This window comes from Hyperolius riggenbachi, chromosome 9 (assembly GCF_040937935.1).
Source record: "Hyperolius riggenbachi isolate aHypRig1 chromosome 9, aHypRig1.pri, whole genome shotgun sequence".
Taxonomy (NCBI): Eukaryota; Metazoa; Chordata; class Amphibia; order Anura; family Hyperoliidae; genus Hyperolius; species Hyperolius riggenbachi.
This window is the reverse complement of record NC_090654.1, coordinates 153,329,642-153,357,585: the sequence shown is the minus strand read 5'-3', so window position 1 is coordinate 153,357,585 and position 27,944 is coordinate 153,329,642. Positions and strand designations below refer to the sequence as shown.

Genomic DNA, 27,944 nt, shown 5'->3' with positions numbered 1-27,944 from the left:
TAACTTGTGACAAAAAATAAAATCTTCTATGAACTCACCATACTCCTAACGGAATACCTTGAGGTGTCTTCTTTCTAAAATGGGGTCATTTGTGGGGTTCCTATACTGTCCTGGCATTTTAGGGGCCCTAAACCGTGAGGAGTAGTCTTGAAACGAAATGTCGCAAAATGACCTGTGAAATCCTAAAGGTACTCATTGGACTTTGGGCCCCTTAGCGCAGTTAGGGTGCAAAAAAGTGCCACACATGTGGTATCACCGTACTCGGGAGAAGTAGTGCAATTTGTTTTGGGGTGTATTTTTACACATACCCATGCTGGGTGGGAGAAATCTCTCTGTAAATGGACAATTGTGTGTAAAAAAAAATGAAAAAATTGTCATTTACAGAGATATTTCTCCCACCCAGCATCGGTATGTGTAAAAATACTCCCCAAAACACATTATACTACTTCTACTGAGTAAGGCAATACCACATGTGTGGCACTTTTTTGCAGCCTAACTGCGCTAAGGGGTCCAAAGTCCAATGAGCACCTTTAGGCTTTACAGGGGTGCTTACAATTTAGCACCCCCCAAAATGTCAGGACAGTAAACACACCGCACAAATGACCCCATTTTGGAAAGTAGACACTTCAAGGTATTCAGAGAGGGGCGTGGTGAGTCCGTGGCAGATTTCATTTTTTTTTGTCGCAAGTTAGAAGAAATGGAAACTTTTTTTTTTTTTTTTGTCACAAAGTGTCATTTTCCGCTTACTTGTGACAAAAAATAATTTCTTCTATGAACTCACTATGCCTCTCAGTGAATACTTTGGGATGTCTTCTTTCCAAAATGGGGTCATGTGGGGGGTATTTATACTATCCTGGAATTCTAGCCCCTCATGAAACATGACAGGGGTCAGAAAAGTCATAGATGCTTGAAAATGGGAAAATTCACTTTTTGCACCATAGTTTGTAAACGCTATAACTTTTTCCCAAACCAATAAATATAAGCTGAATGGGTTTTTTTTAATCAAAAACATGTTTGTCCACATTTTTCGCGCTGCATGTATACAGAAATTTTACTTTATTTGAAAAATGTCAGCACAGAAAGTAAAAAAAAACATTTTTTTGCCAAAATTCATGTCTTTTTTGATGAATATAATAAAAAGTAAAAATCGCAGCAGCAATCAAATAGCACCAAAAGAAAGCTTTATTAGTGACAAGAAAAAGAGCCAAAATTAATTTAGGTGGTAGGTTGTATGAGCGAGCAATAAACCGTAAAAAGCTGCAGTGGTCTGAATGGAAAAAAAGTGACTGGTCCTTAAGGGGGATAAAGCCCACGGTCCTCAAGTGGTTAAAGGGTCATTAGCTCTGCTTGGTTTCATAGTATAAAGAGAGTCTGAAGCCTGTAAGAATAATGTAATGCTTTTTATTTACCTATTCTCTTCTTCTATATTAGCTAAGATAAATCACCGCATTCCACCGGCATAACGAGGGCTGTAGCCCCTGAACTCCCCTGGGCAAAAATCCTCCGTTACTTCCTGGAGAGGCAGAGCTGTTTGCTGTAACTCTGCCTCCAGTAAAGTCAATCAGCGCTGATCCCCGTCTCTCCCTGCCCCTCTCAGTGAAAGTAGACTGAGAGGGGTGGGGGAGAGGCGCCATTCAGCGCTGATTGACTTAACTGGAGGCAGAGCTACAGTGAACAGCTCTGCCTCTCCAGGCAGCAAAATCCATGACCAAGAAAGTGGTGGATTTTTGCCCTGGGAGTTCGGGGGGTTACGGACCTTATTTTGCCGCTGGAATGCGGATAATCAGCTTAGCTGATATAGAAGAAGAGAATAGGTAAATGATGATGAAAAGCGTTATTTTTAATGGCTTCAGAGTCTCTTTAAAGTGTACCTTAAGTGTCCCAAAAAAAATGAGTTTTACTCACCTGGGGCTTACCTCAGCCCCCTGCAGCTGATCGGTGCCCACGAGTCGCTCTGATGCTCCGGGTCCCGCTGGCGGCCACTTCCGGTTTCGCCGTCAGGACCCGTCAGGCTGGGGAACGCGGCTGATACTACACGTTCCCAGCCAAAATAGCACCCCTATGCGGCCATATGTCCGCATACGGGTGCCTATGCGGACATATGGCAGCATAGGGGTGCTATTTTGGCTGGGAACGCGTAGTATCAGCCGCGTTCCCCAGCCTGACGGGTCCTGACGGCGAAACCGGAAGTGGCCGCCAGTGGGACCCGGAGCATCAGAGCGACTCTTCGTGGGCACCGATCAGCTGCAGGGGGCTGAGGTAAGCCCCAGGTGAGTAAAACTCATTTTTTTTTGGGACATTTAAGGTTCACTTTAACCACTTGACCACTGAGGAGTTTTTACCCCTTTGGGACCAGAGCAATCTTCACAAATTCTTTCACCAATAACTTAATCACTCCTAATCACAACAAAATTATCTATATCTTACTTTTTGGCCACCACTTAGGCTATCTTTGGAAGGTACATTATGCTAAGAATTATTTTATTCTAAACACATTTTAATTGGGATAATAAGAAAAAAAGGAAAAAAAAATAATTATTTCTCAATTCTTGGCCATTATAGTGTTAAAATAAACGTTCTACTGTGGATAAAACCCACACATTTTATTTGCCCATTTGTCATGGTTATTACAACGTTTAAAATATTTCCCTCGTAGAATGTATGGCGCCAATATTTTATTTGAAATAAAGGTGCATTTTTTCAGTTTTGCGTCCATCACTAATTATTAGCCTGCAAATTAAAAAATAACAGTAATATACCCTCTTAACCTACCTATTAAAAAAGGTTCAGTCTTTAAGGCAACTATTTAGGTTGTTTATCTTTTTTTTTTCCTTTAATGTAAACTTTTTCCCCCCTATACAAAAAAATAAAATAAAAAATGTTTGGGTCCTATGGGGAGTGAGGGAGAGAAGTAGTTAATTGTAGATGTAAGTGTTGGTATATTTTATTTTTATTGTTTAGATGTAGTTTTACTATTTGGCCAAAAGATGTCCTCACTCATTATTTCTGAATCACCTAAGTAAACCAAAACCAAAATTGATTTATAGAAAGGCTAAAAACCTCAAGCAAATCCTTGCACCCAGCTGTGTGGACCCGGTCAGACCACCTAGAATGCAGGGCTGGAAAGTGGCTGGATTCTTCCCATGCAGGGCTTGTAACGCATGCAGGGAATCAAAAGGGGTTTTCTCAATCACAGCTTGTCGGCTCATTTTGGAGCTGAGCATAACTGGAACCCAAAATTTATATCTTTCTGTGCAATTAAAAAGATAGCACCCTCCTGGCGAGGATGTGATATGACACGGATGGTCTCACAAGAGGAGACCAGGTGGATATATAATTTGGGCACACTGAGACCAGGAGGTTTGAATATTGATGTGGATCTCAAGTGCTTCCTGGGGGAGTGAGTACGGTTTGAACTGTATTTATGGTAATGAATAAGATGCAATAACGAGGCAATGTATGACCCCCAACTGTATATTGAGAAGTAGGCCAGCATAGCATTGGTTAAAGTGGGTCCGAGATGAACTTTTACTCATTGCATAATTGTGTTCCTTTCCTATTGTTTATAGGGCATTCCTCAAGCCAAATACTTTGTTTTTGTTTTAATACTCTAATTCCCTATAAACTAAACAAGCCACACCCACAGGTTTTCAGAGAGCCAAGGCATTTTCAGACAGTAGCAAGGGCTCATGGGAGCTCAGTCTGGGCAGGAGGAGGGGGAGGTATTACTAGCCAGAGATTTCAGAGGCAGAGGGGAGGAGGGAGGAGGAGGGGGATTTTTTTTCACAGGCTGAGTGCTCAAGATGCAGATAAGCCTGCCTCTGTGTAATGTTTACAAACATGGCTGCTGTCATTGTATCACAGGAAGAAATAATCATATTCTATTAAAGCTGTTTGCAGCTAGATTTGCTGTCTAAACTTTAGATAAGATATATACAGACAAGTTACTTGTTATTGTTAGTTTTTCATCTTGGATTCGCTTAAAGCTTTTTTATCTGTATTATAATGTGAAAAAACTTTTTAGAGTAGATTTTTTTTTACCATTTTATTTTTTTAATGCAGCATATTAGTGTCAGTATTGAGTATAAGAGGCATAATAGTTGCCAGATTTGTGATATTAGCATGGGGATTGTTTAGTTTAGAAACTGGGCACGCATAATGTATATAAGATGCACAGATCAGGCAAAGATATTGTATAGTGAATGTGCTGTAAACGGAGTCTTCCCCAATAGCTTCAGGCAGGCTAATATGGCCAATAAGCGAGAGGAGAGAGGAGGAGTTGAGGTGGCCGATAGAGTTTTTTGCGCAGCGTCTAATAGAAGCCGTGAGATGATACGAGCAAGGTGGGAGGAGCCAAGGGTGTCCCAGACGTCATTTAACCTCCCTGGCGGTACGCAGTTTATGAGGCTGCGTCCGCGGGAGGGATTTTTAGAATAAAAGTTGTTTGAAACTCTGTAGCTAGCACTAGGCTAGCTACCTGTGTCCTCCAAGTCCCCCGGCACTTATCTGCTCCCCCCGATCGCCGCCGGCAACACTCACTCGTCCGCGATCCCGCCAGAGCTGCAGCTTCCCAATTAGCTTCAGTCGTCGCTATGGCGACGATCGGACATGACGTCATGCGCAGTCCCGATCCTCCCCATAGTGAAGCCTGGAGCTGATTGGGAGGCTGCGCCATCGTGGGATCCCTGGGGGGTATGTATTGCGGCAGTGATCGGGGGGATCGGGGGTAGAGCAGAAGCACTTGAGGGGCACAGGCAGCTAGCCAAGTGTTAGCTGAAGACTATTGCACAAATTTTATTTAAAAAAATCCTCCTGGGGCCATACGATCCCCTGCGGAGGATAGTCCCACACTGTGTAGGGCTTACTGCCAGGGAGGTTAAGATCCTGCAGCATGGTTGTCCCTTGTCCCTGATGAGTCATATGCTGACTAAACGTGTCAAGCGGAGCCTAACCACACTATGAGAGGCCTTTTTATTGAGGTTCTGGGAGACAAGTATTTACTGTAACTAAGATACAGACTTCATTGATCCAGGCATTTCCAGAGAGGTGGGGACGACCCGATAACGGTCCCAAGGCTACATCAGACCCGCCAGTGGGTCTTAGTGGACGGTGAGTCCAGCAAAAGGGTGTGGGGGAGGCTATACTTTCATGAAAGAAAGCCATTGAAGTTTACAGTGAAAATCTTGAAAAAGCTGCCATAGGAGATTGTTCATTTTGCTTGGACTTTATTGTAGAGACTGCAATCTTATGCATGATATATTGTTGAAGCCTGAGTGGCGCTGCCTCTGTGCATGATTTTGTTTTGTATGGTAGAGGAGGCGAACCAGGATTGTCATACATTTACTGTATATATTTATTTACAGGTGTAAGCACGTTTTGTGTTTTGAATATATACCAATTAGCTACATGCTTGTTTCAGGCATAGGATTCAGACCCTACTGCAGCCAAAAAGATCATAGGGACTGCCAGGCAGCTGGTATTGTTTAAAAGGAAATAAATAAGGCAGCCACCATTTGCTTCTAATTTTAAGTTCCCTTCAACTAATGCTTTCCAGGGTTTGAGAAAAATCGAAGGGATCAATAAAACCATACTATATATATATATATATATTTTTTTTTTTTTAAATCATCTGCTGTTAGCTGTCAGAAGATTATAACCCTTGTCAGGATAGTATAAAAAAAGGTGGCCAGACATCCCAGTTTACCTGGGACAATCCTAGAATAAAAGTCCCCGAAACCTACAAAAATGTCCCAGACTGAAGGTAGGTGTCCCGGCCTGTCGCTGACAATGTCAGGGAATGTTCTGGCTCCCGCCTCACTGGCCTGCCAGCAGCTGCCCCCAAATCTGTTTCCTCAGTGTGTTGTAATGGCTGCAGGTGTGGCTGTGTAATGTAGCTCCACCCCTCGTGGTGCCGCTGGGGTTGATGGGGCAAGGTTAGTGCATACAGAGGCTCACCGTTCTATCTGTGTGTGTGATGTCTATATAAGGTACCCTTCACGTTTCTTTCATCACTTCCCCTCTCCTTTAATGCAGGCTAGTAGGCAATACAAGGAGCATGTCACCCTAGAGCTGAAAGACAGTGGATTAGCAGGTCTGAAACTGCAGTGACCTGCACACACCTACAACTTGAGTTTATTATAAACAAAAACATTGTCACTGTCTGTGTGCAGATGACAGCATTCATACAACCACTATTATAGTAATCTTTCAGCAATCCTCACTGTGGTCTAATTTTGCATAGGTTGCAACCGTTGCCATCTTAAAGCAGACTGTCTTTAATAAGTACAGTTCATTTTTGTGTAATCAGTTATAATCTCTGAAGTGTTCCAGCCCAGAAAAGCCTTTGTAAATCAGGTTCAGCAATAAGGATACAATTTGGCATCCATAGTGCTGTTTTGCTTTTTATCGATTTTGTTTTTTTATTATCCACACAATTACGTTTTTTATTATCCAATAAATGCCATAAAAATAAAAATACATTTTTGAAACAATAACCACACCACATCTGTGTAATTTAAACATGCCTAAACCTTTGTTGCTGCTAGCAGACATTTTACTTGTTATTTACTAGCAAAGCTCAAAATGCTGCTGCTGCATCTTCTCCTACCTGAACAGCTTCTTGCCAGAAAATGAAAACTTGAATTTACTGTCCTTAATTGCTGAAAATGGATTTTTTTGCAATTTATGCTCCTCTTCCATTTTTAGTAGAGAATCGGGTTTACTGTTCTAAAAAACAAGAAATAAAAAGAGTAAGTCAATTATTCCAATATTTCTTCAAATGGTTCTGCGTGTAAAGTATAGATTACTTTCACATTTACTTAGTAATAGGAATAATGGAAAGCTTTTTATACATTACAAATACGTAAAAGGTTTTTTTTTCTAGAAATAATATTTCAAATCTTCTGACACTGAGGTTATAACATAAAAGTACTGTACCTGAAAACATTGTACTATTGCATTAGGTCTTGTATAGAACTGTGAGTGCCATCCTTGCTCCTTCGTTACCCTTAAAGGACTTCCGATGTGACAAATATTAAACAGATTTTACTCACCTGGGGCTTCTTCCAGCCCCTAGCAGCAGTCTCAGTCCCTCACCACAGCCCCGGTACGCACCAAATGACATGGACGCGTGGGCATTCGTGCAGGTGCAGAAGACCCGACCCGACGGCCAGAGGGAGGACGGGGCAGCAGTGAGGGACTGAGACTGCTGCTAGTGGCTGGAAGAAGCCCCAGGTGAGTAAAATATATTTAAAATCTATTTAATTATTGAAGTTTTCCACATTTTGTCATATTACTGCCACAAACATGAATCAATTTTATTGGAATTCCACATGACAGACCAATACAAAGTGGTGTATACATGAGAAGTGGCTGGTCAGCGCTCTCCTTGTTCGGCCTATGAGTTTAGGTGGACAGCCTTGTCTTGGTAGGTTTACAGTTATATTACAGCTATATTCCTTCCATTTCTGAATGATCGCTTGAACAGTGCTCTGTGGGATGTTCTAGGCTTTGGAAATCTTGTAGCCTAAAGGTGGCCACACACCATACAATTTTTTTAAATATCTGTTCAATTTAAGAATTGCAATCAATTTTTCTGACTGATTGTAACAAATTAAAAAATATGACCAATGTACCACACACCTATGTTCAATTTTTCCCCAATTATGATAAAAATGATTGGAAACTCTAAGAAAATTGCTAGGGTGTGTATATTAATAAACTTGCAATCCAACACACACCATACAATCTTTAGAGAAATTTAACAGAAATATTTGGCATTCCGGATCAATTTAAATCGAAAAAAACGGGAATTCCGATCTGATTTTTCAGTCGAATGAAAAAAAGCATTCGATTTTTTCGAGAGATACAATCGTTTTAATCGAATTGCTGTAAAATCGGATCATTTTATTGTATCTCTGCATTGTATCTCTGCATGAATGATGGAGCTCCGCCTTCAGTCTCCCTGCGGCGATCACCGTCTATTAACATTGTACAGCGCTGCGATCTACAGCAGTGCTGTACTAGTGTTATAATCTGCATCTGCTGGTAGATTTCTGTATGTACTACCTCTGCTTCACCAGCAGATGTCACCATCCTCTATGAATTTACAGCCTGAACTTTCCTCTGCCCACCAGCAGAGGGTGGACTCTCTGGAGATGTCTTCACAGACAGGGAGGAGGCCTGGACTATCACATGGCTTTTCAGCATGGTATTTAGGCCACACCTGAACACTCAGAGCTTGCTAGCTCTTTGTTCCTGATCCTAGCCATCCTGACCTGAGTTCCCTGTTTCTGGTGTTTGTTCCTTGATTCCCTGCTGTATTGATCTCCCGTGTTTTGACCTTGTGCCTTGTATTCCGACTACTCTTTGCCTAGCGATTACTGTACTGTTGATCTCCTGTGTATGACCTTGCTTGCCTGACTATCCGTGTGTCTCCTCCTCGATTGTTATCCTGCATATATATATATATATATATATATATTTATTGTGCTTATTATTTGGATCCAGGGTCCGTGTGCACACAGTTCTATACACTGGACCTACTCTGCATAACTCGCTTATGCAGAGAGGTCCTTGTATAAACCCTGATTTTCATACCTTTCTGTATGCTTATTGTTGTATCTACCTGTATTATTGGTTGCAGTGCATGTATGTGTATAGAATACATTGCCTGCTAGTCTATGCTGATTGTTTTCATGCATGAGGTTAATGCACAGCATCATTCTATTGTTATTTAATAATAAATTCTTATTATTCATTTAATCCTGGTTTGTCAGTCTTTTCCTAAACCGTGACATCTCTGCCTGGTTGCGGGTTTGTGCGTTGTTTCTGTTTGCTCCAGGTGCAGCGCACAAACTCCATGCAAATCGTAACAGAAGAGCTAGCCAGAACAATTTGTCACTGGGAAAAGGTCTGAGATCCTGTTTCTCCAGCCATGATTGACATGGATTTAAAGCACCTGTCTGAATATGCTATTCTAGCAAGAGACAAAAGGAAACTTTGCTATTATACGTTTGCAGACGATTCATATGAGGATCTGCAGCAGTTGATTTCATGGGTTCAGTCTGTGAGTAATGAAAGAACCTTTCCTTATGATTTAAAAGACTTTTTGTCGGTTTTGCATGAATGTTGTTCTGAAGCCCAACAAAATTCAGTTGCTTATTCCACAATGCATGTTCCGGGTAATTTATCAGGCCCCATTAATTGTCCTGCTGCCCCTTTGAATCAAGCCAAATCCTGGCCAGTAATTAACCAGATTCAATCAATTAAGCCCACTCATAATCCTGCTACTTCCATTAATACTGGAATCTCATTTGTTTCAGCTATGGAAGTTGACTGGACTATTCAGCACAATAACTTCTACTCCTTGCTAGCAGAGGAAGACCAATATGAGTGTTATAAGGAATTGTCAGCATATTCCCGTGAAGAGTTAATGCAAATTGTTATGCATGTTAGATCTTTTATGCAGCAGGGCAACTCTGCAGAATCTGAGATGCAAGCATTGTTGCAGATTCTGCAAACCCTAATTGCAGTAAGAGATCCTTCTACCTCCTGGACTCAAGTTAGATCCCTGCCTGTCTATTGCAATAACTCCTCCTCAGTAATAAACCAAACCAAGCCAATTAAAACTAATCATATTCCTGTCACTTCCAAACAGACAGTTCAGTCCTGCAATTATGCTCAGGGTAATCTGCAAGCTCCCATTAAGAGTGATTGGGATCCCCCATTCAGTAGATGGGAAATGAATGCACTGAATGATGAATTAAAGTATGATTGGGAATCATTTAATGAATTCTATTCCACAAAAGAGAAGTCTTTTTTGGATGCATGTATAAAATCTGCAACTTCTCTGATGAACCTGGATGTTTGCAAGTCTGACCGTATACTTCCCTTGATTGATGAATGGAAAAAGATTTTGCATAAAAAAGACCCTTCTGAGTTTTCTGGTAGTCAGTTTGTGCAGCATTCAGCAGCCAATGTTAACCCTGTCAGTTCCAGCAATAAGTTTACCAGCTTTGATCCAGTATTCCATCCTGAACAGATTGATCAGATGTTTGGTTACCTTAAGAGTGACTGGGATCGATTTCTTGAGTTCTATCTAGAAAAAGGGGATTCATATACATTTGCATGCATGCGGGCTGTCCAGTCTATGGTTGATCACAAGACTTGTAAATATGAATCAGGTTCTGGTTTAGTAATCGCTTGGCAAAGAATTTTGTCTCATTCTTATGATTTTCAGAACACACCACCTGTTAATTCTGCCCCAGGCATCAAGGGAAAGACATGCTCTCTGTCCTCAGTAACCTGTTCCACGGACTTGGAATTGCCTGTATCCAAAAATCATAAAAAAACTGCTCCTTTACAGACTGCGATTAGATCCACTCCGTGGTCGTTCCAGCTTCCTACATCATACCTGCCCTGTTCTTCTGGACATCAGGACTTTGCTAAGCTCACCCCTGCTTCTAGACTGAGTCAAAAATCTAAGTTTAAACGGAAATATTTTCCTACAGCCTCCATCCTTCCAGTTACCACCGCAAAGACTCCAACAGCTATGTTGCCGTTTTCCGCAGATCTACAAACTGTATCTTTACCGAAACATAATCCATCTTCACTCCAGCCTGCTGTTCCTGTTATGTCAGTTACCTCAGCCCTGCCTGTGCCAGTCTCCTCAGCCCTGCCTGTGCCAGTCTCCTCAGCCCTGCCTGTGCCAGTCTCCTCAGCCCTGCCTGTGCCAGTCTCCTCAGCCCTGCCTGTGCCAGTCTCCTCAGCCCTGCCTGTGCCAGTCTCCTCAGCCCTGCCTGTGCCAGTCTCCTCAGCCCTGCCTGTGCCAGTCTCCTCAGCCCTGCCTGTGCCAGTCTCCTCAGCCCTGCCTGTGCCAGTCTCCTCAGCCCTGCCTGTGCCAGTCTCCTCAGCCCTGCCTGTGCCAGTCTCCTCAGCCCTGCCTGTGCCAGTCTCCTCAGCAATACCCGTGTCTGTCAGCTCAGCAGTACCAGTGTCCGTCAGTCCAATGTTTTCCCTTTCAGAAGATTTGGCAGTGTCCTTGTCGGTCGGCCTGGCAGTGTCCCTGTTGGTCAGTTTGGCAGTGGCCCAGTCAGACAGCTTGGCAGAACCTCTGTCAGTTGGTCCGGCAGTGGGTCCTCCAGACGTCTCAGAAAGTCTCATGCCAGCCGCTCCGGCAAAGTCTCAGTCTGCCGTTCCAGCAGAATCATACTCCACAGCTCAGCCAAAGGCCCAGCCGGGTGCTCGATCAGTTGGTCTGCAGGTTGCTCGATCTGAGGTTCAGCTAATTGCTCTGCCAAAGGTCTTGTCAGCTATGCAGCCAGTGGTCCAGCCAGTCGCTCAGCCAAAGGTCCAGCTTTCTCGAGTCTCTGCTGATGCCCTTTGCCCTTCAACTTCTGCTAGAGCACAGACTTATGCTGAAGTTCAACCCGCACAGATGTCTGACACTCAGGCACCACAGACCCCTGTTAATGCCCTGTTTCCACAGACTCCTGCTGAGATCCAGCTCCCTCAATGCTCTGCTGAAAGAGGGCTCCTACAGTTTTCTGCTGAGGCTAAATGCACACTCATCTCTGCTGATGGCTTGTCCTCAAAAACATTTTCTGGTACTCAGTTCCCACAGATTCCTCCAGATATCCTGCATTTACAAACTGTTATCCAGTCTGCTGCTTTGCCTGCTCTATTGGAAAATGACTTTCAGTTTATCCATCCTGATGGCCTCCAGTCTGCTGTTCCTGCTCCTGATGACCTACAGTCTGCTGTTCCTGCTCCTGATAACCTACAGTCTGCTGTTCCTGCTCCTGATAACCTACAGTCTGCTGTTCCTGCTCCTGATAACTTACAGTCTGCTGTTCCTGCTCCTGATAACCTACAGTCTGCTGTTCCTGCTCCTGATAACCTACAGTCTGCTGTTCCTGCTCCTGATAACCTACAGTCTGCAGTTCTTGCTCCTGTTGCCTCCAAGTCTGCAGTTCTTGCTCCTGTTGCCTTCAAGTCTGCAGTTCCTGCTCCTGTTGCCTTCAAGTCTGCAGTTCCTGCTCCTGTTGCCTTCAAGTCTGCAGTTCCTGCTCCTGTTGCCTTCAAGTCTGCAGTTCCTGCTCCTGTTGCCTTCAAGTCTGCAGTTCCTGCTCCTGTTGCCTTCAAGTCTGCAGTTCCTGCTCCTGTTGCCTTCAAGTCTGCAGTTCCTGCTCCTGTTGCCTTCAAGTCTGCAGTTCCTGCTCCTGTTGCCTTCAAGTCTGCAGTTCCTGCTCCTGTTGCCTTCAAGTCTGCAGTTCCTGCTCCTGTTGCCTTCAAGTCTGCAGTTCCTGCTCCTGTTGCCTTCAAGTCTGCAGTTCCTGCTCCTGTTGCCTTCAAGTCTGCAGTTCCTGCTCCTGTTGCCTTCAAGTCTGCAGTTCCTGCTTCTGTTGCCTCCAAGTCTGCAGTTCCTGCTTCTGTTGCCTCCAAGTCTGCAGTTCCTGCTTCTGTTGCCTCCAAGTCTGCAGTTCCTGCTTCTGTTGCCTCCAAGTCTGCAGTTCCTGCTTCTGTTGCCTCCAAGTCTGCAGTTCCTGCTTCTGTTGCCTCCAAGTCTGCAGTTCCTGCTTCTGTTGCCTCCAAGTCTGCAGTTCCTGCTTCTGTTGCCTCCAAGTCTGCAGTTCCTGCTTCTGTTGCCTCCAAGTCTGCAGTTCCTGCTTCTGTTGCCTCCAAGTCTGCAGTTCCTGCTTCTGTTGCCTCCAAGTCTGCAGTTCCTGCTTCTGCCGATGCCCTCCCGTCTGCTGCTACTGCTGATGCCTCTCCTGGTGGTATTCTGCTCCTCCTCCTGTTCATGGCCATTATGCATCCCTTCCTGATGGCATCCAGTTTTCTGTTTTATTTAATGACCTCAGATGCCTTGCTCCTATGGATGTCCAATCTATGGCTCTTCCTGGTGTCCTTCAGTTTTCTGTGTCACCCAAAGGTCTTCAGAGTGACTTGCAACATGTCCTTTTGTCCAGTCAGCCTGGTAATACCCGGGTTGTGGCCTCATTTGCTGACCGATTTATAGCCTGCCTCTTTGCCAGTATTTTCTGGGACCCAGGTGGGCATAAGTCCAAATGGAGCTTCCGGAGGCTGCTCCTTGAGGGAGGGGGGGGGTAATGTTACAATCTGCATCTGCTGGTAGATTTCTGTATGTACTACCTCTGCTTCACCAGCAGATGTCACCATCCTCTATGAATTTACAGCCTGAACTTTCCTCTGCCCACCAGCAGAGGGTGGACTCTCTGGAGATGTCTTCACAGACAGGGAGGAGGCCTGGACTATCACATGGCTTTTCAGCATGGTATTTAGGCAACACCTGAACACTCAGAGCTTGCTAGCTCTTTGTTCCTGATCCTAGCCATCCTGACCTGAGTTCCCTGTTTCTGGTGTTTGTTCCTTGATTCCCTGCTGTATTGATCTCCCGTGTTTTGACCTTGTGCCTTGTATTCCGACTACTCTTTGCCTAGCGATTACTGTACTGTTGATCTCCTGTGTATGACCTTGCTTGCCTGACTATCCGTGTGTCTCCTCCTCGATTGTTATCCTGTGTGTATATATATATATATATATATATATATATATATATATATATATATATATATATATATATATATATATATATATATATATATATAGATATAGATATAGATATAGATATAGATATAGATATATAGTTATATATAGATATATAGTTATATATAGATATATAGTTATATATATATATATATAGTTATATATATATAGTTATATATAGATATATATAGTTATATATAGATATATATATATATATATATATATATATATATATATATATATATATATATATATATATATATATATATAGTGCTTATTATTTGGATCCAGGGTCCGTGTGCACACAGTTCTATACACTGGACCTACTCTGCATAACTCGCTTATGCAGAGAGGTCCTTGTATAAACCCTGATTTTCATACCTTTCTGTATGCTTATTGTTGTATCTACCTGTATTATTGGTTGCAGTGCATGTATGTGTATAGAATACATTGCCTGCTAGTCTATGCTGATTGTTTTCATGCATGAGGTTAATGCACAGCATCATTCTATTGTTATTTAATAATAAATTCTTATTATTCATTTAATCCTGGTTTGTCAGTCTTTTCCTAAACCGTGACATCTCTGCCTGGTTGCGGGTTTGTGCGTTGTTTCTGTTTGCTCCAGGTGCAGCGCACAAACTCCATGCAAATCGTAACAACTAGGGACAGCCGTGTGACACAAAAGTGATCCGCTGTCAAAGGCTGAAGCTTGTGTGATAAGTTATGCGGCCCTGCAGCGAGGCCTTAAAGCTGCAGTGGCCTATTAAGTAAAAAGTGGCCTGGTCACTAGGGGGGTTTAACACCGCGGTCCTCAAGTGGTTAACCCACGCCTGTTGTCTCCACAGTGGTAGGTCTCCTGATCCCCCTCCTACATGACACCAGGCCCATATGCAATTAACTTTTTCTCCTAATCTTCTCTTTAAATTAAGTTTTCAGCATTCTACAATTGAAAAAGTAACCAAAAGTTAGTGAAATAGCACTAAAATTAATTTGTGTATTCCCTTGCTTGCTGGTGGATTTAAAGGCATTTTATAACAAGGGGGCATATGCAATTAACTTTTTCTCCTGAGTTGTCTCCTTGGAGATAATTTTTCATCTTCGATTTAGCAACATTTCAGCAATTTGCAATGGAAAAAGTACCAACAAGTATGTGAAAAAGTACTATCAAAATTATTTTCAGTTTTTTTTTTTTTTTTTTTTTTTTTTTTTTTTTTTTTGCTTCCTGGAGGATTGAAAAGCATTTCATTGACAAGTTTGAAAATACCACCTAGGAGAAAACGTATGTTGTGTACACACTTGAAAGATAAATGAAAGATATCAGATCAATTTTACCCCCTTCCATGTAGTATGAGAGCCATACCTACAGTCTATTCTATTGAGCTGAATTCCCCATCAGACAGAAATCTTTGCAAGATGCTGTGCACAAAGATGCTGCACACATGCAACAGATCAGTATCTGCAAAAGATCTGTTCCTGCAAAAGATCCATCCCTGCAAAACGCATTCCTAGTCTATGATATCTGCAGATCCTCATACACACCTTGTTTAACAGACTTCATCTGCATATTTGACAATCATCTGCAGATCTGAAAATCCATCCTGGTGGATCTGATCTGCAGATGATTGTCTGTTAAACAAGGTGTGTATGAGGATCTGCAGATGTCATAGACTTTGAATGCATTTTGCAGGAATGGATCTTTTGCAGGAACAGATCTTCTGCAGATACTGATCTTTTGAACGTGTACAGCATCTTTGTGCACATCATCTTGCAAAGATTTTTATCTAATGGGGAGTTCAGCTCAATAGAATAGACTGTGTAGGTATGGCTCTCATACTACATGGAAGGGGGTAAAATTGGTCTGATATCTTTCATTTATCTTTCAAGTGTGTATGTAGCATTAGCAGAAAAAGTTAATTGCATATGGGCAAAGGTGTAAAAATATCACCTAGGAGAAAACTCAGGATAAAAAGTTAATTTTCTACAAGGAGATAGAGTTTCATCTTCTCTTTAACCACTTCGGGACCAGCAACCTATGCCCTCTTAAGGACCAGAGGGTGCTGGTCCAGTAAACCGCCGCTTCCCGATGAATCGCCGCAATAATCCGTCGCTCCCGCCGGTCACGTCGCTCTGTCCCCGCCGCAGGCTGCTCTCTCTCTGCCGTCGCTATGACGGCAGAGCGCTGTGTGCCGGTCAGGAGCCGCTTTCATTGGCTCCTGACCCTGTCACTCCATGTAAGCCAATGGGAACGGCTTACATGAATGACAGGGCCAGGAGCCAATGAAAACGGCTCCTGCCCGGCTCACAGTGCTCTGCCGTCATAGAGGCGGCAGGGCAGCACACTGCGGCGGGGGCAGAGCGGACAGAGCGACGGGCACGGGTGGGGCGCACGGTGAATGGGACGTAGAGTTTACGTCCGGTCAGAACCGCAGCGCCCCCTGCCCGCCGTAGATTTCAACAATGTCGGTCCGCAGGTAGTTAAAATTACTGTTTGTCACTTTGCAATTGAAAAAGTAACACAAAGTTGGTGAGTATTTGCTTGTAAGTTGGTGGATTAGAAGGCATTTTATTAGCTAGTTGTGAAATATCACCTAGGAGAAAACACAGGAGAAAAAAAATTATTGCATATGGACCCATAGGCCATAAGCATTTAGAGGTGAGAAGAAGCTCAAAAAAAAATCAAGACTTTTATCACCTCATATCGCTCAGAATTTACCGGCAAATTTAATTGCTGGCTTCACCTGAGCAATGTCCTAGCATTAAGAGCATAACTTTTCACCTGAGTTATGCTCTTAACAATGCTACTGTAACGCGAGCGATGGAGAGTGAGGCCTTTGTGCCATGGAGCTATCCTTCAGCACTACAGCACTGCTGCCTCACAACCAGGAGATGCACATGTACCCGTCTTGGTCACCTGACATCTACTGCTATAGCCATCAGGCTCCCAACCACTTTAAGTAGACCTAAAGTGAAAAAAGTGCCCCTATGGGGTACTTACTGTATTTTGGAAGTGGGAAGCCTGTGGATACTAAAGAGTTAGGACAAGCTTCCCCTGTCCTCCCATTCAACCCCGTTCCTGTGCTGGGACCCCATGAAAGTACGCCGACTAGGGCTTGTCAGTGTGCAGGCACAAACTACTGCTTGGGCTACTGAATCAAAACAAGCCTAAGATGTGCCTTGTGTAGGCACACTAGCAGGTCCAGCCAAAACAGCCAAGCCCAACCTAGTCTACTCTGCCGCGCAGGCGCAAGCTGTCTGCGCAGTAAAACGGACCAAACGGGTTTTGCTATTTCTGCTGGAGCCCTAACAGGAAACCACTAGGGTGTGCGTCAAAGGCTTGTTATAATTCAGAGTAGTTAAAGAGACACTGAAGCGAAAAAAAAATTATGATATTAGGATTTGTATGTGTAGTACAGCTAAGAAATAAAACATTAAGATCAGATACATCAGTCTAATTGTTTCCAGTACAGGAAGAGTTGAGAAATTCCAGTTGTTATCTCTATGCAAACAAGCCATTAAGCTCTCTGACTAAGTTAGTCGTGGAGAGGGCTGTTATCTGACTTTTATTATCTCAACTGTTCCTGGACTATTGATTTTTCCTCTGCCAGAGGACATGTCATTACTTCACAGACTGCTCTGAATGAATCATTTTGAATGCTGAGTGTTGTGTAATCTGCACATATTATAGAATAATGCAATGTTAGAAAAAACACTATATACCTGAAAATAAAAGTATGAGAATATTTTCTTTGCTGCTAATCTTCTAGTAATTATTCATAGTACACAACCAATTAATTATATCATTTTTTTTTTTCGCTTCAGTGTCTCTTTAAGGGGTCCCAGCGTAGGAACTGGGCTGAACAGAAGAACAAGAGAAGCCTCTTTAGGATTCAGATGCTTCCCCCTTCCAAGGTAAGTACACCCCAGGGGCACTCCTTCCCTTACAGGTGTTCTTTAACCAATGTCCAGCTGTATACCAGGCACTGCTGGCATGTCACTTCTGCCACCGGACCCGCTGTGAATGCTCCACCACAGCTGTCGCTGCCACCACAGCTGTCGTCTTCTCCATTTTACCTGGCGCCTCAACAAAAGCATCGTTGAAGCTCCAGCTTGGGCACCCCATTTGTCCACTAGAAGAACCAATGAAAATCATCCTTTCCAATTGACCCAGCAGTGCCTGGTATACAGCGTGGACGTCGGGTGAGCAGTGAGCTATCGGAACCACTGGCCAGAGGACCCTTCAATCCATATTTATAGATAAAGAAGGAAGTAAAAGAATAAAGAAGTGACAGATAAAAAACAGAAGAATACAGAAGAAGAGTTTTTAACCGAATAAAGATAAATACTCTATTGTTTTACATTAAAGGAATTGTCCAAGCTAGAAAAAAAAAAAGATCCACTTACCTGGGGCTTCCTCCAGCCCGTGGCAGCCGTCCTGTGCCCTCGCCGCAACTCCGATGGCTCCTGGTCTTCTCCGCTGGTGCAGTCGACCTCGCCAGGTTGGGTGTAGAGATGGCCCGAACGGTTCGCTGGCGAACGGTTCCCGGCGAACTTCCGGTGGTTCGCAATCGCGGAGAACCGCAAACTTTTCCGGAAGTTCGGTTCGCCCCCATAATGCACCATTAGGGTCAACTTTGACCCTCTACATCACAGTCAGCGGGCACATTGTAGCCAATCAGGCTACACTCCCTCCTGGAGCCACCCCCCCCCCCCTCACTTTATAAAAGGCAGGCAGCGCCGGCCATTATACTCACTCGTGTGCCTGCAGTAAATAGAGGAGGGACAGCTGTTGCTGCAGACTCTCATAGGGAAAGATAAGTTAGGCTCTTGTAGGCTTGTTAGCTTGCTCCTTGCTGATTCTTATAGCTAAAATAGCACCCCACAACAGCTCTTTTGAGAGCTAATCTTGTTCTTGTCATCTTTTTTTTTTTTCTGTTTCCCACTGACACTTGTGTTGCGTAGACACCTTTGATAATTCATACTGTGTGTGTGCCACTGCCAGGCCCAGCACATTCAGTGACTACCTGTGTGTGTGACAGGTGCACATTGTAATACCCATTACTGCATATACCTACCTACCTGTTGTTAACAGTGCACCCACCTACCTACGCGAGTTGAGCGCACGCAGTGTCATTGTGCCTGTCTGCTACCTGTCTGTGTGTGACAGGTGTACATTGTAATACCCATCACTGCATATGTCTACCTACCTGTTGTTCACAGTGCACCCACCAACCTACATGAGCGCACGCAGTGTCAATGTGCCTGTCCGCTACCTGTCTGTGTGTGACAGGTGCACATTGTAATACCCATTACTGCATATACCTACCTACCTGTTGTTAACAGTGCACCCACCTACCTACGCGAGTTGAGCGCACGCAGTGTCATTGTGCCTGTCTGCTACCTGTCTGTGTGTGACAGGTGAACATTGTAATACCCATCACTGCATATGTCTACCTACCTGTTGTTCACAGTGCACCCACCTACCTACGTGAGCGCACGCAGTGTCACTGTGCCTGTCCGCTACCTGTCTGTGTGTGACAGGTGCACATTGTAATACCCATTACTGCATATACCTACCTACCTGTTGTTAACAGTGCACCCACCTACCTACGTGAGTTGAGCGCACGCAGTGTCACTGTGCCTGTCCGCGTGTGACAGGTGCACATTGTAATACCCAGTACTGCATATACCTACAGTGGTGTGAAAAACTATTTGCCCCCTTCCTGATTTCTTATTCTTTTGCATGTTTGTCACACTTAAATGTTTCTGCTCATCAAAAGCCGTTAACTATTAGTCAAAGATAATATCATTGAACACAAAATGCAGTTTTAAATTATGTTTTTTCTTATTTAGTGAGAAAAAAAACCTCAAAACCTTCATGGCCCTGTGTGAAAAAGAAACTGTCCCCTGAACCTAATAACTGGTTGGGCCACCCTTAGCAGCAATAACTGCAATCAAGCGTTTGCGATAACTTGCAACGAGTCTTTTACAGCGCTCTGGAGGAATTTTGGCCCACTTATCTTTGCAGAATTGTTGTAATTCAGCTTTATTTGAGGGTTTTCTAGCATGAACCACCTTTTTAAGGTCATGCCACAACATCTCAATAGGATTCAGGTCAGGACTTTGACTAGGCCACTCCAAAGTCTTCATTTTGTTTTTCTTCAGCCATTCAGAGGTGGATTTGCTAGTGTGTTTTGGGTCATTGCCCTGCTGCAGCACCCAAGATCGCTTCAGCTTGAGTTGACGAACAGATGGCCGGAAATTCTCCTTCAGGATTTTTTGGTAGACAGTAGAATTCATGGTTCCATCTATCACAGCAAGCCTTCCAGGTCCTGAAGCAGCAAAACAACCCCAGACTATCACAATACCACCACCATATTTTACTGTTGGTATGATGTTCTTTTGCTGAAATGCTGTGTTACTTCTATGCCAGATGTAACGGGACACGCACCTGCCAAAAAGTTCAACTTTTGTCTCGTCGGTCCACAAGGTATTTTCCCAAAAGTCTTGGCAATCATTGAGATTTTTTTTAGCAAAGTTGAGACGAGCCTTAATGTTCTTTTTGCTTAAAAGTGGTTTGCGCTTTGGATATCTGCCATGCAGGCCGTTTTTGCCCAGTCTCTTTCTTATGGTGGAGTCGTGAACACTGACCTTAACATCCCTGGCGGTAAGCCCGTGCTGAGCACGGGCTATGCCGCCGGGAGGCACCTCTCAGGCCCCGCTGGGCCGATTTGCATAATTTTTTTTTTTGCTGCACGCAGCTAGCACTTTGCTAGCTGCGTGCAGTGCCCGATCGCCGCCGCTACCCGCCGATCCGCCGCTATACGCGTCGCCGCAGCCGCCCCCCCCCCCCCCCTAGACCCCGTGCGCTGCCTGGCCAATCAGTGCCAGGCAGCGCCGTGGGGTGGATCGGAGTCCCCTTTGACGTCACGACGTCTGACGTCATCCCGCCCCGTCGCCATGGCGACGGGGGAAGCCCTCCAGGAGATCCCGTTCTTTGAACGGGATCTCCTGATCTCCGATCGCCGCCGGCGATCGGAGGGGCTGGGGGGATGCCGCTCAGCAGCGGCTATCATGTAGCGAGACCTCGTCTCGCTACATGAAAAAAAAAAATAAAAAAATTTAAAAACGTATTTGCTGCCCCCTGGCGGATTTTGACAAACCGCCAGGAGGGTTAATTGAGGCAAGTGAGGCCTGCAGTTCTTTAGATGTTGTCCTGGGGTCTTTTGTGGCCTCTCGGATGAGTTTCCTCTGCGCTCTTGGGGTAATTTTGGTCGGCCGGCCACTCCTGGGAAGGTTCATCACTGTTCCATGTTTTTGCCATTTATGGATAATGGCTCTCACTGTGGTTCGCTGGAGTCCCAAATCTTTAGAAATGGCTTTATAACCTTTACCAGACTGATAGATCTCAATTACAGTACTTTTATTCTCATTTGTTCCTGAATTTCTTTGGATCTTGGCATGATGTCTAGCTTTTGAGGTGCTTTTGGTCTACTTCTCTGTGTCAGATAGCTCCTATTTAAGTGATTTCTTGATTGAAACAGGTGTGGCAGTAATCAGGCCTGGGGGTGAGTACAGAAATTGAACTCAGGTGTGATAAACCACAGTTAAGTTATTTTTTTAACAAGGGGGGGCAATCACTTTTTCACACAGGGCCATGTAGATTTGGAGTTTTTTTTTCTCACTAATAAAAACCATCATTTAAAACTGCATTTTGTGTTCAATTATGTTATCTTTGACTAATAGTTAACGGTTTTTGATGAGCAGAAATATTTAAGTGTGACAAACATGCAAAATAATAAGAAATCAGGAAGGGGGCACATAGTTTTTCACACCACTGTACCTACCTGTTCACAGTGCACCCACCTACCTACGTGAGTTGAGTGCACGCAGTGTCACTGTGCCTGTCCGCTACCTGTCTGTGTGTGACAGGTGCACATTGTAATACCCATCACTGCATATACCTACCTGTTGGGTTCAGTGCACCCACCTCATCACTGCATATACCTATGTGTTCAGTGCACCCACCTACCTACGTCAGTGCACGCAGTGTGATATACCACTCCATGCATACTTGTTAACTGCACCTGTGTGACTGCACATTGTATTAGTCAAGTCAGTGCATACCTTTTACTTCATCCCCCCCGATATGGACACAACGGACAAAATAGGCAGAGCTAGAGGCAGACCCAGAGGAAGGCCACCCGGCAGGTCTGTGCCAGGTCGTGTTGATGTGATTTCATGCAGCCCTAGACCAAAGTACAGTGCTCAGAAGAAGGCACGTCCCGTCAACTCCCAAGATTGTCAGGAAGTGGTTGACTATTTAACACAAAACACCTCATCTTCCGCATCCACCAGCGCTACTCCAAGCACCACATCCGTTGCATTTGACACTTCACAGGAGATAATTGGTGGGGAATTAACTGATTCACAGCCATTATTGTTACAACCAGATGAAGGCGCTAAGCAAGTTACACCACTTCATATGTCTGAGTTAGGCGGTGACACTATGGATGTAACGTGTGAAGATGATGAAGTACCTGCTGTTGGTGCAGTTTTGGAGGTGTCTGAGGGAAGCAAAGCTGAGCAGGATGATTATGATGATGACGATTATACGGATCCCACTTATGTTCCCAATAGAGGAGATGAACAGGGGGACAGTTCAGAGGGGGAGTTAGAGAGGAGTAGAAGGAGACTAGTTCCTGAAAGAAGCAGGGGGAGCTCGCTGCATAAACAGCTGGTGGCAGTGTCCGGCGCCATGTATCGCCACTAGAGATGTGGCGAACGGTTCCCGAACCGTTCGCCGGCGAACATCTCTAAATCCATGGGCCTCTTACTACTTCCGGGTCGCAATGACCCGGAGTAGTACGCCTGCGCTGCCAGGCGGAGCGCGTCCTAGATAGCGCTCCCGTTGCCGGGCACTCTCTGCGCATGTGCGTGACGTCATGAGTGACGTCACGCTCATGCGCAGAGAGTGCCCGGCAACAGGAGCGCGATCTAGGACGCGCTCCGCCGGGCAGCGCAGGCGTACTACTCCGGGTCATTGCGACCCGGAAGTAGTAAGAGGCCCAGAAAGGTTCGCCAGGCGAACTGTTCGGCCCAACACTAATCGCCACCTATGTACAGCCAGCCAAAATGCCCTTCAATGTCAGCTGCTGATGCCACCATAGTGCCATCACCCCAAGGGGGCTCAGCCGTTTGGAATTTTTTGAATGTGTCTGCCTCAGATCGGAGCAATGCCATCTGTTGTCTCTGCCTCCAAAAATTAAGCCGTGGAAAGGCCAACACTCATGCAGGGACAAGTGCCTTACGAAGGCACATGGAAAAAAGGCACAAACTGCAATGGGAAGAGCACCTGAGCAAAAGCAGCATACAAAATAAAAGCCACCCTCCTTCTCCTCTTCCTCCTTCAGGTGCAGCTTCTTCAGCCGCTTTCTCCCTTGCACCTTCACAGCCACCCTCCTCCACTCCGCCTCTGCCCTTAAGCGGTTCCTGCTCCTCTGCCCACAGCAGCCAGGTGTCCGTGAAGGAAATCTTTGAGCGGAAGAAGCCAATTTCTGCCAGTCACCCCCTTGCATGGCGTCTGACAGCTGGTGTGGCAGAACTGTTAGCTCGCCAGCTGTTACCATACAAGCTGGTGGACTCTGAGGCCTTCCGTAAATTTGTGGCCATTGGGACACCGCAGTGGAAGATACCAGGCCGCAATTATTTCTCTAAAAAAGCAATAAAAAGGCGATACCCAAACTGTACCGTGAAGTTGAGGCAAGTGGTGTCATCTCTGGCACACAGCGTTGAGTCAAGGGTCCACCTGACCATGGATACCTGGTCTGCCAAGCATGGTCAGGGCCGCTACATTACTTACACAGCCCATTGGGTCAACCTGGTGACCGATGGCAAGCAGGGAGTATGTGGCTGGGCAGGGGACCAACTTGTGATATCTCCACAGCTTGCAGGCAGGCCTCCTGCCACCTCCTCTCCTCCTGCTACATCCTCTTCGCTGTCGTCCTCCTCCTCCTCCTTAACTGAGTGGCAGTTCAACTCTACTGGTGTTGTGATCTCCTCTCCAGCTACACAGACCCATCTCCCCAGGGCCTATGCTGCATGCCAGGTTCAACGGTGTCACGCCATCTTAGACATGTCTTGCCTCAAAGCGGAGAGTCACACTGGAACAGCTCTCCTGGCTGCTCTTAACAAACAGGTGGATCAGTGGCTGACCCCGCACCAGCTGGAGATGCAACGTGGTGTGTGACAACGGCAGCAATCTCCTTTCCGCTTTGAATTTGGGAAAGCTGACACATGTACCCTGCATGGCACATGTGCTAAATCTAGTCATTCAAAGATTTGTGTCAAAGTTCACAGGCTTAGAAGAAATCCTGAAGCAGGCCAGGAAGGTGTGTGGGCATTTCAGGCGGTCTTACACGACCATGGTACGTTTTGCGGACATTCAACGGAGAAACAACTTGCCGGTGAGACGCTTGATAAGTGATAACCCAACTCGCTGGAATTCGACCCTGGTCATGTTCTCTCGCCTGCTAGAACAGGAGAAAGCCGTCACCCAGTACCTATACAATTTCAGTAGAAGGACACAATCTGGGGAGACGGGGATGTTCTGGCCACCGAACTGGACACTGATGCAAAATGCATGCAGGCTCAAGCGACCGTTTGAGGAGGTGACCAACCTGGTGAGTCGCAGTGAAGGCACCACCAGCGACTTGATCCCGTACGCTTACTACCTGGAGCGTGCCGTGCGTAGAGTGGTGGATCAAGCTGTGGAGGAGTGTGAAGAGGAACAGTTACAGCAGGAACAGTTGTGGGAGCAGAACAAGATGTTTCCTCAACACCTGCGACAGCACAGAGGGGTGAGGAGGAGGAAGAGTCGTGTGGGGAAGAGGAGTCAGACTCGGATGATGAGGAAGGTGTTTCTTTGGAGGAAGAAGAGGAGGCGGCGGCAGATGAACAACCGCAGCAGGCGTTGCAGGGGGCTTGTGCTGCTCGACGTTCCCGTGGTATTGTTCGTGGCTGGGGGGAGGGGGAGAACTTACCTGATGTCACTGAGGAAGAGCAAGAGGAGATGGATAGTACGTCTGGATCCAACTTTGTGCAGATGGAGTCTTTCATGTTGTCCAGCCTGTAGAGGGACCCCCATATAAAGAAACTCAAGGGGAACTGGGTGCTGGGTGGCCATGCTACTAGACCCTCGGTATAGGCACAAAGTGGCGGACATGTTACCAAGTCACCAGAAGGCAGAAAGGATGCAGCACATGCAGAACAAGCTGGCAAGTATGCTTTACAATGCGTTTAAGGGTGATGTCACAGCACAACGCAATAAAGGTACCACTGCCAGTAATATTCCTCTCATGTCCACGGAGGCAAGGAAGGGACGTTCCAGCGATCTCATGGTGATGTCGGACATGCGGACATTCATTAGTCCAACGCCTTGACTTAGCGCTTCTGGATTCACCCTCCACCAACGCCTGGACTGGCAGGTAGGCGACTACCTGGCCATAAGTGTGGATGTAGACACTGTGAGCAGCGATGAACCCTTGGACTACTGGGTGCGCAGGCTTGATCTATGGCCAGAGCTGTCCCAATTTGCCATCCAACTTTTGTCTTGCCCTGCCTCAAGCGTCCTGTCAGAAAGGACCTTCAGGGCAGCTGGAGGCATTGTCACTGAGAAGAGAAGTCGCCTAAGTCACAAAAGTGTTCAGTACCTCACCTTTATCAAAATGAATGAGGCATGGATACCGGAGGGCTACTGCCCGCCCGAAGACTAAGTCAGTCCCCACATACAGCATCTTTGCCTGCATGCCGTGTGACTGGCTGCCTGCCCCAAGACTAAGTCGCTCCCCACACAGCACCTCTGCCGCAGGCCACTTGACTGCCCTCTCCGCCACCACCAACAGGGTCCAGGACTCCAGGTGGATTCCTGAATTTTTTAGGCCGCTGCTAGCAGCTGGTGCGTGTACGTGCCTGCCTAATTTTTCTGGCTGCACTGCGGCTGCAACAACAAAACAAAAGGCATGTACATGTGCCCATTCCCCTTCGTGATCATTACCTTGCCGCGGTGAAGGGGCTTGCGTATCACAATGAAGCAAGGACCGCCGGCTATATGAGTGTCTTGGGGGGTGGCACACCAAAGAAAATAAGGTCGTTGCTTCATTGTGGACAGACCAAATTTGATCAGCTGGACAGTCACTGTTTTGTCATCCAGCTACCTCAGCCCGGCGACCATATGGGCTGGAAAGCCGCCATCACCTGCACTCTAGTCATGGTGCGCACCAGTCCAGCACGGCCGTCACTACACAAACAGTGGTTTGCAGCCACTGCATACCTTTCAGTGCATCTTTGACTGCACATTGTATTATACCTGGCAGTCAGTGCATACCTTTCACTTGAATGGATGGCAGACTTGCCCTCCATAACAGATTCTCGTTAAAGGATTTAAAGTTCATTCATCTCACATATACAGCAGGGCCTCGAAAGTTCTCCTGTATTGTTATTTTTGGTCACTACCTCGGGACGTGCATGCCATGCCTGCTGCCTTCCTTGGATGTGTGTGGTAGCCATTCCTGCTCCTTTGTCCACAGCGTGCCTGCTGCTTTCCTTGGGATGTGTGGTGGTGGTAGCCCACTCCGGACCGGAATAAAACCAGGATTCCCTGGCCATTACCCGTGGTCACTCGCAATGGCAGACTTGCCCTCCATAATAGATTCTCGTTAAAGGATTTAAAGTTCATTCATCTCACATATACAGCAGGGCCTCGAAAGTTCTCCTGTATTGTTATTTTTGGTCACTACCTCGGTCGGGACATGCATGCCATGCCTGCTGCCTTCCTTGATGTGTGGCGGTAGCCGTTCCTGCTCCTTTGCCCACAGCATGCCTGCTGCATTCCTTGGATGTGTGGTAGTGGCAGCCACTCTGGACTGGAATTAAACCAGGATTCCCCGGCCATTACCCGTGGTCACTCGCAACGGCAGACTTGCCCTCCATAAAGGATTCTCGATGCAGGTACTGAACAGCAAGCAGAACAAGTATTTAAAAAAAATAGATGTAAGCTTTAACAATGGTAGAGAAAGAACCATCGAAAGTTGATAAGGCAGTCAGACATTACCTGACATCACTGAGTGAGGAAATGCAATCTTGCATAGTGCGCACCAGTCCAGCACGGCCGTCACTACGCAAACAGCTGTTTGCGGTGTGTTACACAGTGAGTTTGGTGTGTCAGTGTGAAGCAGTACTCTAATTACACTCCCTGATCCATGTATACACACGCAAGATGTTTTAAAGCACTTTAGGCCTGCAATTTAGCATTCAATGTGATTTCTACCCTTAAAACGCTGCTTTGCGTCAAATCCAGATTTTCCCCGGGACTTTTGGCGTGTATCCCACTCCGCCATGCCCCTCTCCAGGTGTTAGACCCCTTGAAACATCTTTTCCATCACTTTTGTGGCCAGCATACATTTTTCTAGGTTTCCAAGTTCGCCTCCCCATTGAAGTCTATTGCGGTTCGTGAAAGTTTGCGCGAACCGAACTTTCGTGGGAGGTTTGCAAACCGAAAATCGGAGGTTCGGGTCATCTCTAGTTGGGTTCCGGGTCGGCTTCTTCTGTGCTCCAGCACGCGGGTCACGTGGTCCCTCTGACGTCATCAGGACGGTACTGCACAGGCGCAGTAGTTCTGCGCCTGTGCAGTACACCAGCGGAGAAGACCGGGAGCCATCAGAGCTGCAGCGAGGGCACAGGACGGCTGCCACGGGCTGGAGGAAGCCCCAGGTAAGTAGATCTTTTTTTTTTTTTTATAGCTTGGACAATCACATTAATAGGCATAGGGTCAAAAGTGACCCTCTATAACCATTTAGCAGTACATCTGGGGCTCCTAGATTCCACATAAACTCCCCAGGACATATTTACCCCACCTCTTCCTGGGCACTAGAGGTGGGGAAGAGCCCTTTGTCCATGATATGGACAAGGGCTCTGTAGTAGAGGGGAATGCTTTGTCACCCCTCTCTTACAGGGCAACTATTATGTGCACTGCACAATGTTGGCCTTTATGGAAGAGTGGCAAGAAGAAAGCCATTGTTAACAGAAAAGCATAAGAAGTCCCATTTGCAGTTTGCCACAAGCCATGTGGGGGACACAGCAAACATGTGGAAGAAGGTGCTCTGGTCAGATGAGACCAAAATTGCAATGTGTGGCGGAAAACTAACACTGCACATCATTCTGAACACACCATCCCCACTGTCAAATATGGTGGTGGCAGCATCATGCTCTGGGGGTGCTTCTCCTCAGCAGGGACAGGGAAGCTGGTCAGAATTGATGGGAAGATGGATGGAGCCAAATACAGGGCAATCTTGGAAGAAAACCTCTTGAAGTCTGCAAAA

General features: G+C 45.7%; 1 protein-coding gene and 1 long non-coding RNA gene across 2 annotated transcripts in view; one reads left to right on the top strand and one right to left on the bottom strand.

Annotated features, from left to right (window-relative positions):
* PHF2 (PHD finger protein 2) overlaps nt 1–27,944 on the bottom strand; it is a 762,463-nt gene that overhangs the window by 316,711 nt on the left and 417,808 nt on the right. The window contains exon 14 of the mRNA XM_068253616.1: nt 6,608–6,726. Coding sequence (XP_068109717.1) covers nt 6,608–6,726 — 119 coding nt within the window. The remainder of the gene's footprint in view (nt 1–6,607; nt 6,727–27,944) is intronic.
* Nucleotides 1–27,944, top strand: part of LOC137532757 (uncharacterized) — a 72,651-nt gene that overhangs the window by 30,204 nt on the left and 14,503 nt on the right. Inside the window, exon 2 of the long non-coding RNA XR_011023984.1 lies at nt 17,389–17,478. This is a non-coding gene — a long non-coding RNA (uncharacterized lncRNA). The remainder of the gene's footprint in view (nt 1–17,388; nt 17,479–27,944) is intronic.